This window comes from Vidua chalybeata, chromosome 2 (genome assembly GCF_026979565.1).
Source record: "Vidua chalybeata isolate OUT-0048 chromosome 2, bVidCha1 merged haplotype, whole genome shotgun sequence".
In the NCBI taxonomy this organism is placed as follows: Eukaryota; Metazoa; Chordata; class Aves; order Passeriformes; family Viduidae; genus Vidua; species Vidua chalybeata.
This window is the reverse complement of record NC_071531.1, coordinates 21879016-21891737: the sequence shown is the minus strand read 5'-3', so window position 1 is coordinate 21891737 and position 12722 is coordinate 21879016. Positions and strand designations below refer to the sequence as shown.

Genomic DNA, 12722 nt, shown 5'->3' with positions numbered 1-12722 from the left:
ATCTTCTGATAGAAACACAACTAGTCATTACAGATGAGATTATAACAGAAACATAATGCAGTTAGGTACCTACTTGCTAATAAAATGTGGAAATATTTTCAAGGAGCACTTGAAAATTCATTTCACTACTCATTTCAAATATTTACAATCAGACAACTTGTTGTACATGCAACAAAAGTGAAATGTGAAAAATCATACTTAAATTGTTTTAAAAGGAGTCACATACTTGAGTAAATGTTAAACATTGATTTAACATTTCTAGCAGAAATGAAATTGCAAACTTATTCATTATATTCACAGAAACTGGTTTTGTTTCTTTACATGGCTAAGATCTGATTTTTTGCAAATTATGATTGTATGAGTGACAAAAGTTAGGTACCTTCTAGTTTTATTCTTGTCTCTAAAATTCTAATGACGTATAAGTATTTATTTTACCTTTTCCCAGATCCCAAACTGGCGGTACTTAGTTTTAGGAAACATACATAATACAATCCACAAAAGGTGTGAAAATGGGGAGCAGAAAGAATGGAAAATTCTTAAATAATTTTGTCCTTTTCACTTTTTTCAACAGTAATTTTATTGCGTCCAGTGCTGTTATGCTTTCTCCTAATCAATATGAGCTTTAAATGAACAAGTGCTATCACAGGAAACTTGACACCAATGAAAGCCAAAAGGATACATTATTTTGATTTCCTAAATGGAAACCATAATTTTCAATTAGAAAGCAGAAATGGAAAGATGAAAATGGATAGCCTTTCTCAGCTGCTAACCTTTACCTGCAGATATCTATTGAAGAATGCACTTAACATCCATCACCAGGAAGCTTTATTCATTCAATATTTTCAGATATTTTACAGAGGCTTTTGGAGATATTAAAGCAAAAAAAAAAAATCCATCTGTTCTAAAATGGAAACTCTAATACCACACTGAAAGCATGTTTTTAGCTCTCTATACTGTATATTCATATACTGTGTGAACAAGTATTGTAAAGCAGTAAAGGTATTTTGATCCTTCAGTGTCTGCCAGGCTCTAATTGCAAGGAATTATGTGGGAGGTATAAAATAATTCAGGAAAAAATGCATTTGTTTTGTGCTATCCTTCCAAGAGCTGGTGAAATAATGCATCTTTTAACTCTTTTAACCACTGCAAGATGCTCGCCTGTCTCCTTGTGAACAAAATAACAAAATTTACCGCATACACACACTATTGCTATTATGATTATGTTAACAGGCTCATTTCCAAGGGGTGGTTAGATTAAATTACACCTTTCTTTTTTTCTTTTTTTCTCTTCTAATTTCTGTATAAAACATTGTCTCTTACAAAATTATAGATTTGACATGTATTTATTTTAGTCAGCCAGAATCTTCATAATAGTATTAAAAGCATGTCTCTCACAGTAACTTTCTGGATAACATGTCCAGGCACACAGCTGGATAAACACAGCGTGCATTGGGTTGGTAACTGGCTCACAGATCAGGTCCAAAGGGTCCTTTTGCACTATCTTGTAGCTTTTTGATCTGTTTTACTGTATAGGCTATGATAAAAATTATTTTGTAATACCATGCTCTACTGTCATAGTCAACTGGCTCAATCCATCAAGCCTGGAGAAACTGGATTTTGTTGAATTTAGGTAAAAGGAACTCTCTGTCAAAAGTTTCTTGCTAAATTCCACTTTTGACAATTACATTTCAACAAACAATATACTTAATTTTAGAAACTCTATGAGTCTACACATAGCTACTGATGAAACTGTTACTTAAGCATTTGTTGCTTCTGATATTTGAAATGGAAGAGTCTAAATCAAATGGTATATGGATAGAGCTTATGAGCTGCATTTGCACAAACACAATTTCTGTGACTGTAAAAATATAATTAAAATATAATATAAAAGGAAGTTTTACCAGAAGCAAAAATAAAAGAATTAAAGATCATATTTGCAATGTTTACAAAAATATGTTAATAGCAGTGGGATTAACAGGTGTTATACTGGGAATTTAGGAATTACACTGAACTAGAAAATCAGCTATGAAAACTAACATTAGCTAACAAATTGTTAGCCAACTGAGAAGAAACATGAGACCAAACTTGCCAAGAAATCTGCACGAAGCTTAGAGATGTGAGTGAGGCAATATAGAGAAGTTTGTATTGGCTGCAACAATAGAAACAGTCACAGTAACTTTAATGAGTCTAAATAAACCTCCTTTCTGTGTAAGCATGAAATAGATTTACTTAGCACACTCCAGCCCCTGGGTCATTCCAATGTTTTATTACCTCTGGCCTTTTCTACCAGGAGACCATCTTAAGTTTCCTGTACTAGTGGAATCACACACACTGGAGGTAGAGAAGGGGTGTCCAGAGGCACAAAGGGAACAGATATCTGTATATCAAAATTTAAAATACAGAGTTATTCTTTGCAGCAATTACGCTATTGAAGATAAAGTTCAATGTCTTGTAGTGTACACAAGAATCCTGCCCATGGGGCCACATACTGCTTGCTTTATTTGATTACTGCTGAATAGAATAGAATAGAATAGAATAGAATAGAATAGAATAGAATAGAGCACAATGCAGCTCAGTTGGAATGGACCTATAAAAATCAGTCAGATCCTAAGTAGATCATTTACAACATACACTTTGTCAGTGCTGTAACTCGCACAACAGGCAGCCAGTGAAACAGAACAAGCTAAGGCTCTCACTAACTTGAAGATGTATGGAGCTTCCTTGTAAACTTGATTTATATTTCCCTGTCTAATATGATTACTTATAGAGATTATAATTGCATGTGGATATAATTTCAGCTAAAAGGAAGTCCAGCCTTTTCAGACAGAGTACTTAAAATGGATACTTATTACCTAAAAGGCAGATAGATGAGAGATAGTCTATTCTTATCTGCATGATTTAGAATTCTAAGAGGAAGAAAATTGCAAGAGGTCTCAGAAATGCTAACTCAATTTTACAATTCTGAACTCTTAGAGTGTCTCACTTTACTGCAGTAGGTGTTTCAGTTAGCTCTGCCTTCCAAAATATCTCATTCATGTTTCTAGAATTCATCTCAGTTTTGCATTTCTTATTTTTCTATAGTAAGACTCTGGCTTCCAAATGCCTGATTCATATTTCTAGAAATCATCTTTGGTTTTGTCACACAAGAACATTCCTCTTTGAATATGGCAACTTTTTTTTAAGATTGCTTAAGCTTTTTTTCTTGAAATATTAGAGGACTTTGATTTTATTGCTTTGAGGATTTGTTTTGGATTTTTTTTTTTTTTTTTAGGGAGGGTGTTTTCAGGTTTACTTTCTGCTGTTATACAATCTAAACAGAGATTCCGCACATTGAAATCTCACCATGACAGATGATTCAGGTCACGTCTCTGTAAAACAACTCTAAATATAAATCCCTCTTTAGTATCTTTCTTGCCAACATAATCCTGAAAAAGGCACTAAAAGAGTGCTTATAGCTGTGTTGGAAAGATGTTGCTACTTCTAAAAGCATATCCACAAAGACTAAGAATGTAGATAATAAAGAGGAATTGAGCAGTATCTAGATTGAGTGAGTCAGGTCAATCAAACCATTCTATTTTTTGTAACATACTTTTAATTAGGATATCTATTTTCCCTCCCACTCTCATAAATTTCTATTATTTTTGATAGATAACTCTCCAAATAGCTTTGGAATTTTGAAAATTCAACTCAGTTTCTGAAAAATTTATATGTATAATAAAAAGTTACACAATTCTCAAAGCATGTAGTGAGGGTTGGGGACCACCATGGGATTTAGTACTTCTGTGTTTTACAGTATTGAATTTTTCAGTATACAGGAGGACTGCCTCACACTGGGACAACTTAGCAGCTTCCTTTAGCTCCAGTAGCATCTTCAGTCCTCACTGTGGTGAGGTATGAGTAAAAACAGAAATTGCCTAGCTGGCCAGAGGCAGGATCCTCACAAGCCTTGAAGTACACAAGTAATTAAACTCAGCACCACAGCACCCCTCAAACAGTGCCCACTACACTAAGTAGAAGGAAAATGTTTGTTTTTATTTTATTGTCCCAAAAGTATCCTATTCATGGAATTTATTTTGATAAATGCATATTTATACTTAAAGGGAAAATATGGCCTTCTAAATAACAACAACTCTTATTATTGCCACATGCATTCTTGGGGATCTAGAAATTAGAGGAAATTCTAGAACTCAAAGGAAAGACAGAGATAATTAAAAAGTTGGAAAGTCTTGGGCCTATCTGTCTGCTCTTTTGTCATGGTGCTACTTAGAAAGAAAGAGAGAGATGAGGAAATTATTTCCAGACCAACTCTGCAGTCCTCTAAGACAGGAAGTATTTTTGGAGTTACAGATAAATATTGTTCAGTGCACAATCTAAAGACCCATTTTACCCATAAGACTATTTTAAAGACTATTTTACCTGTATGCAAGGAGAAAAGATAGGCATGAAAATATTTGTCTCTATGATTCAGTTAAAATGTTTTATAACCCTGAATGTCATGATGTTACATCTACACTAAAAAAGGGTCTTTTCTGACTCAGATGTCTGTTTCTCATTTACTTTAGTCCAGGATTTTTAATTTCTTGGTTGTAGCCATACTTTGGGGAACTGGAACCAGGAATATATATCCTAGGAAGAAGATAAAAATGCTGTCTAGATATGTAGGGATGAGATTAGAAAAGCTAAGGTGCAGCTTGAGCTGAATTTGGCAAGGAATATGAAGACTGGATAGAAAGGCTTTTACAGATATGCTGCTCAGAAAAGGGAAATATACTTCCCACAATAAATAAGACAAGAGAACTATTGAAAAATGCCATGGAGAAGTTTGAGGTACTAAAACTTTTTTTTTTTTTTTTGCTCCTCAGTTTTCACTGGTAATCTCTGTTCCTACATCTGTCAACTCCCCAAATTTTCAGGCAGAGATTGGGGGAATTAAGTCTCCACCATTGTAGTAGATCGGTTTTCAGATCACCTGAGGAACCTGAGCATACAGAAGTCCATGGGACCCAATAAAATGTCTGGAGGGAAATAAAATATGCAGACACTAAGCCAATTTCCACCATATTTGAAAAACCAGGGAATCAGAGGAAGGCCCCAGTGACTGAGGGGATATCATATCTGTTTTAAAAAGGATACTTAGGAGGATCCTGGAAAGTACTGACCAGTCAGCTTCCCCTCCACACCCAATAAGATCACAGAACATATCCTTATGAAAGTTATACTGAAGCATATGCAAGACAGAAATGTGACTAGTAACAGCATCATGGCTTCACCAAGCCATGTCAAATCATGTCTGGCTTAGCTACAATAAGAGGCCATATACAATAATGTGACTCCATCAGTAGCAAGCAAAGAGCAATCAATGTTATTGCCTGGATCTTATCTGCCTGGATGTTTTTAAGAAATTTGATGAGATCCTCCATAACATTCTTGACAACAAATTGAAGAAATATGAATTTTATGGATGGACCATTGGATGGATAACAAACAGGATGAATGGCCATGTACTGAAAAGTTGCAGTCAACACCTAAATATCCAAGTGCAAAGCAATAACCACTGGTGTCCCTTAAAGGTTCATAGTGGGACCAATACTATTTAATACCTTCATTAAGGACACCGACAGTTGGATTAAGTGCACCATCAGGAAATGTGTGGACATCACAAAGATGAGTACTGCACTTGATGTACTAGAGGGAAGGGATGCCATGCAGAAGGACTTTGAAAGGCTTGAAAAGTGGACCAGTGGGAACCTCTAGAAGATCAAAAAAGCCAAGTGCAAGGTCCTGTACCACCACTGGAAGAAACTCCAGTATTTTACAGACTGAGGATGAATGAGATGGCTTGGGGATAATGGTGGATGAATATACTGGATAAGAGACAGCAATATGCACTTGCAGCCCAGAATACTAACGACATCCTGGGCTGCATCAAAAGCAGTGTGGTCAGCAGATTGATGGAGGTGATCCTGTCCCTCTACTCTGGTCTTGTAGGACCCCACCTAGAGTGCTGCATTCAGCTCTGGGGACCCCAGAACAAGAAAGCCACGGACTTATTGAGGAAGGTCCAGAGGAGGGCCACAAAAATGGTCAGAAAAGCTGAACTGGGACTGTTCAACCTGGAGAAGAAAATGCTTCTAGGAGAACTTACTGAAGCCTTGAAATATACAAAGGGTGCTTACAGGAAAGATGGAGAAACTTTTAGCTAGGCCTACAGTGGCAGGACAAGGGGCAAAAGAAATGTTTTATTATGAGGGTGGGGACACACTGGAACAGGTTGCCTAGAGAAGTTGTGGATGCTTCATCGTTGGAAGTGCTCAAAGTCAGGTTGGATTGAGCTTTGAGCAACCTGATGTAACCGATGTCCCTTCCCATGGCATCAGGGTTGGACTGGATAGTTTTGGAAGATCCTTTTGAACCCAAACCATTTCTTGGTTCTATGATTTGTTCTAAAATCATCCAGTGGTTATCTGTGTGGTCCTAATACTTTTTCTATCTACTGCTATTAATGACACACTATAGACTGAAAGAAAAATAAATAATGTCCCTCAAGAACAGTACTAACATTTATGGAGAGTATAAGATTCAGTATTCATGTCCATTCAAGTGAATTTTCCATTTAGCATCTCCAGCAATTCAGCACTGTTATCAATTTGATGTATATTCCTTCATTACAGGGTGAGATAATAGCGATAGAATTACACATCTCTGTCGTTAACAGCAGGTTTGTATGTGACTTTGTGTACGTTCTTACAAATCAAACACCATTGAAACACACCAGATTTACAGAAATATGACCATCATTAACCCAGACTAGAAGAAAGGGATACAAATAGTGTTAGTATTCAAACCATATGTCATAAAATGTCACTACTTTTCTAACTCTTATGAATAGTCAAGTTTGTTTTACACGTGGCTGTTTTCCTGAAGAAATGTGTGTTTTCTTTTTCCTTTTTTTTAGCTCATTAAGCAAATCAAAAATACATGAAATTCACCTAATATCTTCCAATGTCCAGGGAGAGCCTAATGAGCTCTCAGTGATCACATTTACATTTCACCCAGGAAGAAAAAAATGTAAATATGTTCATAAAACAGAATTCTTCTGACTTTTAAAAGTGTACACATTTTCCGAATATCTTCTGTTTTTCTAATTCAAACATAGACTTTTGTAATAAAGAATAAATTCCATAGCATCTTGAAAGTTACATTTGCCACTGTTGAGAAGCAATATTTAATGTCAATACACATATGTATTTTTCCTAATCCATTTAAAATCCTGACTACTATTACTTTTCTGTTTCTCGTATAAATGCCCCTGTTTTTTGCCTTTTTTCCTGAATGGCACAATTAAAAAAAATAGCATTCTGACTCTTTCTTTTATTTATTTTGTTTTCAATATAAATACATAAAATACTAATTCACCAATGCAAATATTTCACTTTCCCCTTTAATTTATAAAATACAGAGGGACAATGAAGGATTTTAAACCAATAGTAGTTTACACTCATCTGTATCCTTCAACAATGTTAGTTTTAAGAAACCAAAAGTAAACTTTTTAAAGAGATGCACTAAATAATCTTTTTTACAGATAAATAACTACCAAGATTCTGGGTATACATGTTGTTTGACAACAACCAAAAGAGTAATTTGTTTTCTCGTGTCTTCAGTTCCTCCTTTTTTGTCCTTTTGTTTGTTTGTTTGTTTGGTTGTTTTTTTTGTTTGTTTTTGTTGTTGTTTTGTGTGGTTTTTTGTTTGGTTGGTTGGTTTGTTTTGTTTTTTTCAGGTTTTTTTTGTGTTTGTTTGGGTGTTTCTGAGTACCAAGACTGAATGCATAAATATATCAAGATATCTTTTTATATTTCTGGCTTTAATTTTAAATCTCTTTCCATCATAGAAAAAAATACTCTTTGGTATTTAATGAATACTCAAAATCAGGGACAAGAAGATATTCTCAGTACTCTGATGAACTATAAAGTTGTTGAAAAACATGAAAAGCATGAACAGATAACTCAGCAATAGAAGACTTCTGTGCTCCAAAACAGTACCTACCAAAAAAATAGATCAGCTTTGCTATTAAGAAAAACAAGATCAAAAGTTCTTGTAAAAAGACACAAAAACAAAATTACTGTACCTTACCCTGTGTATCCAAAAGGCCAGAAATATGAACATTTGAGCATTCTGTATTCTATTCTATACAAACTATAAGCTTTTTCACTAAGATAACAAATATTTCTAATGTCTGCCATTTTATGCCATTTTTTAGATGTTATTTTTTCTATGGAAAAGTAAATCCTCAAAAAATAAATAAACCTTATTTTGGACAAAAGACAAATCATGCTAGGCACCATGATTATGGAGTTTCTTATATTTTTGAAGATAAAGTCACTGTACTCCTTAAAACTCACTGATTGCCTATTACCCACAATACAAATTCCATCGGTGTATTTAATTTTTTTATTTTTGTATGCATCTCCAAAAACCAATTTGCACACAAAATTAGTAAATACAGATAAATAGTAACACTTTCCTTCTTCTTGCCATTGCCAACACTTTTAAAACTGTGAGGACTCATTTTTGATTGCCTTTCTTCTTTTTTTTTTAAACATGGAATAGAAATTATTTAAGAAAAAGATACCAGTTACCAAAACATTATACATTTCCAGTCCATTTCTTTTTAAGATGAAAGCATCAAAAATAATGTAGTTTAACCCAGTTTCCATAAAAAATGGACAGAATTCAAAATCCATCATTGAGATTGTTCTGCTTTAAAATCAAAACTGAGCCAAATATCTATGACTGATCAGTGGAAAAATTCAGCAATCAAATTTTTCTGTGCAAATATTTATATGAAGAAAAAAGTCACTTACCTAAAACCCCCAGCCTGTAATTGATAGTGACAACAATGACATTTCCATAACTTGCGAGAATGCTGCCATCAATCATATTTCCAGTACCCTCCATGTAAGATCCACCATGGATGTAGACCATAACAGGTTTCTTGCTGTTCTGATCATGAATGTCTGAAAAAATTCAAGTAAGGAAAACACAATAAAGTAATAAAAACATAAGGAAAATGGCATTAGCAATTTTTAACAGTGCTTACAATAGCCTTAATTACTTGCTGTGTTTTCAGTGTCATCACCCCTATATCCATTAGCTTACACAGTTCAGGACCATCCTACAAGCCTAATATTTATAATTTAAAATTTCAAATACTATTTCCTCTAAAATGGTCTCACTTCAAATGCATTCAGTATTACAGGAAATTTAATTTTAACAGAAATGTCTTAAAGCCTAAAAAACCAAATTACGAAATAATCTTGGTTTCTTTAGAATACTCGGATTCAAATATATACCAATTTAGAAATATCTGTGCATCTAATAATAAAATTAGAGTAATGATCCATACTTTCCCATTTCTCATGGGACATAATTATTGAAATTATGTTCCCAACTGTTCAGTAACAGATAACAGCAAAAAATCTAAATGTTCTGGTAGGAAAAAACATAGTAGACTGTTCTTTCTTTTAAACAGCCTAGGAGTTAATAGAGAGGATTTATGTGAATTTATGGCCCACATTTTTTGTATTTAAATCTAATTATGTCTTTTGTGTTGCGTTTTTCCTGGTCTGGTAGCAGCTAAGCCTCAAAGAACAACCTTGAGTTAATGGTATTGCTGATCTTTTGTACAGGTAGAAAATTCCTGGCTACTTTTAAAAAGATAAACAGCTGGGTCTTTAAAATAATGTTCAATGAAATTGACAAAATTTTTAAAAAATCTAAAATAAATTTAAATGAAATTGATATTACATAATTAATAGTGAGCTATAAAGATGTGCAAATCAGTGACTGGGGTATATTTGGGAGCAGGTTAATCTAAAAAGTTTGGCTCTTGATGTCAGTGATGATTCAGAATACCTAAATCTGGACCTTATGTTATCTACAAAAACAGTGTGAAGAGAGGTTAAGCCCCTTTATAAAGTAGAAGACAATTCAGCAAGCTACTATTAGATATATAAATCTTCTATAAATAATTCAGTCTATCTGCTTGGAATCAGAGCACTTCTTTCAAGTATATAGCATATCATACAAGGAAAAGCAGAGCCTCTGATTATTCAACCAGGTTTTGAGAAAAATCTTTTGGATAGGCATATAATGAAGAGTGGAGAAGGGAGGTAGACAAAGAAAAAGCTGATCTAAATACCTGCAGGTGAGGGATCTACATTTGAAAAGCTTCCAAACATCTTCCCTCCCCTCAGGCTGATTAGGGAATACTGAGATAAAAAATGTGATCATCAATGAGGTACCAGATAGTCAGTGTTTTATATATGTGGAACTAATTAGAGCATATTTAAAAGTAAATTTTGACTATCATATTCCTGTGTCCCACTTTTGCTTTACTCATGTGTATACCTCAAATAGCACAAATTTCCAGCTGAGTTCAGGAATGTCCAGGCTGCAGTGTAAACCTGTCTACTTGTCAGAGTTTAAGGCTTGTCATTGATTCTGCCTCCTTTCCATGAAAAGATAGATTCTTACATGTTGTATTTTAAATTATGTACTTGAGCAGCAGAACAAAAGTTTTTGTGATAAGATCTTTTTAATTGTTGTGACTATAAAAGTAGTACAGCAATTAAACAGATCATTTAAAGAAATGAGGTGCATTCTAGTGGCTCTAATTTTTTTATTATTGTCAGCATTTTCAGCAAAGTACATAAAAGTGCTTCTTCTCTGAAGGCACAGCTAAGACCTCAAAAAACCTGAAAGCAGCAATTATTTAACATAATTATTTGTGTTGCTGAATTACCCTTCCCTTCTCTCCCCAAAATCTCATGGCATGTTTGTTTTTTTTTTTTTTTTGCATTTAATCTTTTCTTATTACCTTATTCTACCTCAGGGTTCAATCATTCACTGATGAAGTCAATAGAAGGTTTCCCCTTCCTCTTCAATTGGAACATTATTATTTTCAATATAAAGGAAATTAGCTCGATGCTTTATATGCTTAGATCTAAAGTGGATACCTTTGTTAATAATGAAATTCTAACATTTTATACATTTTAAAAAAGGTTGAATGATAATGTGTTCATAATCTAGTATTTATCTTTATTTTTAAAACAACTTTGGTTTTGCCTGTTATTTGTTCTTTACTTTAAAATTAACTTCAGAATTTGGTATAGAAATGATAATACCATCATTTGAAAAAAGCATATGTTGCACAGAAACAGGAAGGTGATAATCAGAAAGCAACAGAGTAATTTTAGAGTACTTTGCACAGTATTTCTGTGTTGCAAAAAAAAGTGTAATTCAGCAGTGAAGGTGATGGAGTAGAGGGCAACCAGTGTGAATCAAAGACCTGAGGTTTTTATTATGGTATTTTATATACAGAGTAGATACAATAGACCTGAACTCCCAGGAAAAGAGGTGATAGTATCTTCACTGCAGTGTGTATGATTCTAAGGGAAATAGAACAGAATATGCTTCAAAGTCATTTGAAATTTTGTCAGATGGGGAAAAAAACAGGAAAAAAGACATGGAATAATACTTTGGATTGGCCAAGTCTGAGAGGATTAATAAATATGTTGCTTTAAAGCCAGACCAATGAACTATCCAGGATTTTTTATCTTCTCATTTAATGTGAAAATGTTTTTTTTCTTCATTTGGTAAATACATGTAAACTGACAATGTAACTTTAATAAAAAGGAAGGGTGAGAATAGAGGAAGATTTCACGACTTTCTATTTTGATGCATCCTAAATAGATTTGTTGCGTCAAGGCAAGAAAAATCATTTCCATCTAAAACTTTTTTGGGATACCTCACTGTGACCTTTTAGCATTTCTTTTCAGGAAACCCAGTCCAACTTTGAAAGAAGTCAATGAAAATGATTGTTACTGATTTCAGTTGGAATGTGGTCAGAGTCAGAATGAATGTGTCTCAGAGGCTAGCTGATTACAGGAAAAAAACAATAAAGCAACATCAACAGCTTCCTTTATTTTTGTGTCCTGAGATAAACCACATCCTGTGAGAAAAAAATATCAGTAAGTAAATAAAAATAGCAAAGACAAAGCACAATTCAACTGTATCAATGTACAGCATGTGCACTGGGGAAACAGTGGACGTGAAAGGAAGGATATATGTGAGTTTTTTTCATGAATTTCAAACAAGTGAATATACAAAATGTGTAGGAGGGAAAAGAGCACATGCATGTTTTTAAATTCCATTTTCTCAGCCTAAGAAAGAATAGAGGGGAAAAAAATATGTGGTTTCAAATAACATTTATGTTACTCACTTCACATATATATAGGAATAAACTTTACACCTATGTCATGGAGGAACTGCAGTCATCTATATGCTAATTTAGACTTGAAAAAGAAAAACAATCAAAGCAAATTCTAAAGAAGAAAATAAAGAAGCACACTGATGTGAGCTTCTGCAAATAAGGGACTAAAAATCATGTTGAAATAAGAGCAATAATAATAACAATAATCATTCTTATTATAACAAAAATTGAAAAGTTCATGCATCAGGGTCAGGCTTTGAAAAAACAAAAAATACCTTCATCTTCACCACGATCATTACTGGTTATATCATCTGCGCTTTTCTTTGTGTTGGCTCCTGGGATCATATTGAGGAGGAGAATAAAGGGAAAAAAGAGAATTCAAAACCAGCAGGTTCTCAAAAATAAAAAAACACCAGTACAAAAAATGTAACAAAAATCTGTCAAAATCTGT

General features: G+C 33.8%; 1 protein-coding gene across 4 annotated transcripts in view; it reads right to left on the bottom strand.

Annotated features, from left to right (window-relative positions):
- NLGN4X (neuroligin 4 X-linked) overlaps positions 1-12722 on the bottom strand; it is a 164310-nt gene that overhangs the window by 58250 nt on the left and 93338 nt on the right. For 3 of the 4 annotated variants that reach the window (XM_053935272.1, XM_053935271.1, XM_053935274.1), the window contains exons 4-5: positions 12547-12606; positions 8862-9014 (exon numbers count right to left, since the gene is read on the bottom strand). In XM_053935272.1, coding sequence (XP_053791247.1) covers positions 8862-9014; positions 12547-12606 — 213 coding nt within the window. The remainder of the gene's footprint in view (positions 1-8861; positions 9015-12546; positions 12607-12722) is intronic. The other variant, XM_053935273.1, reaches the window with a different exon arrangement.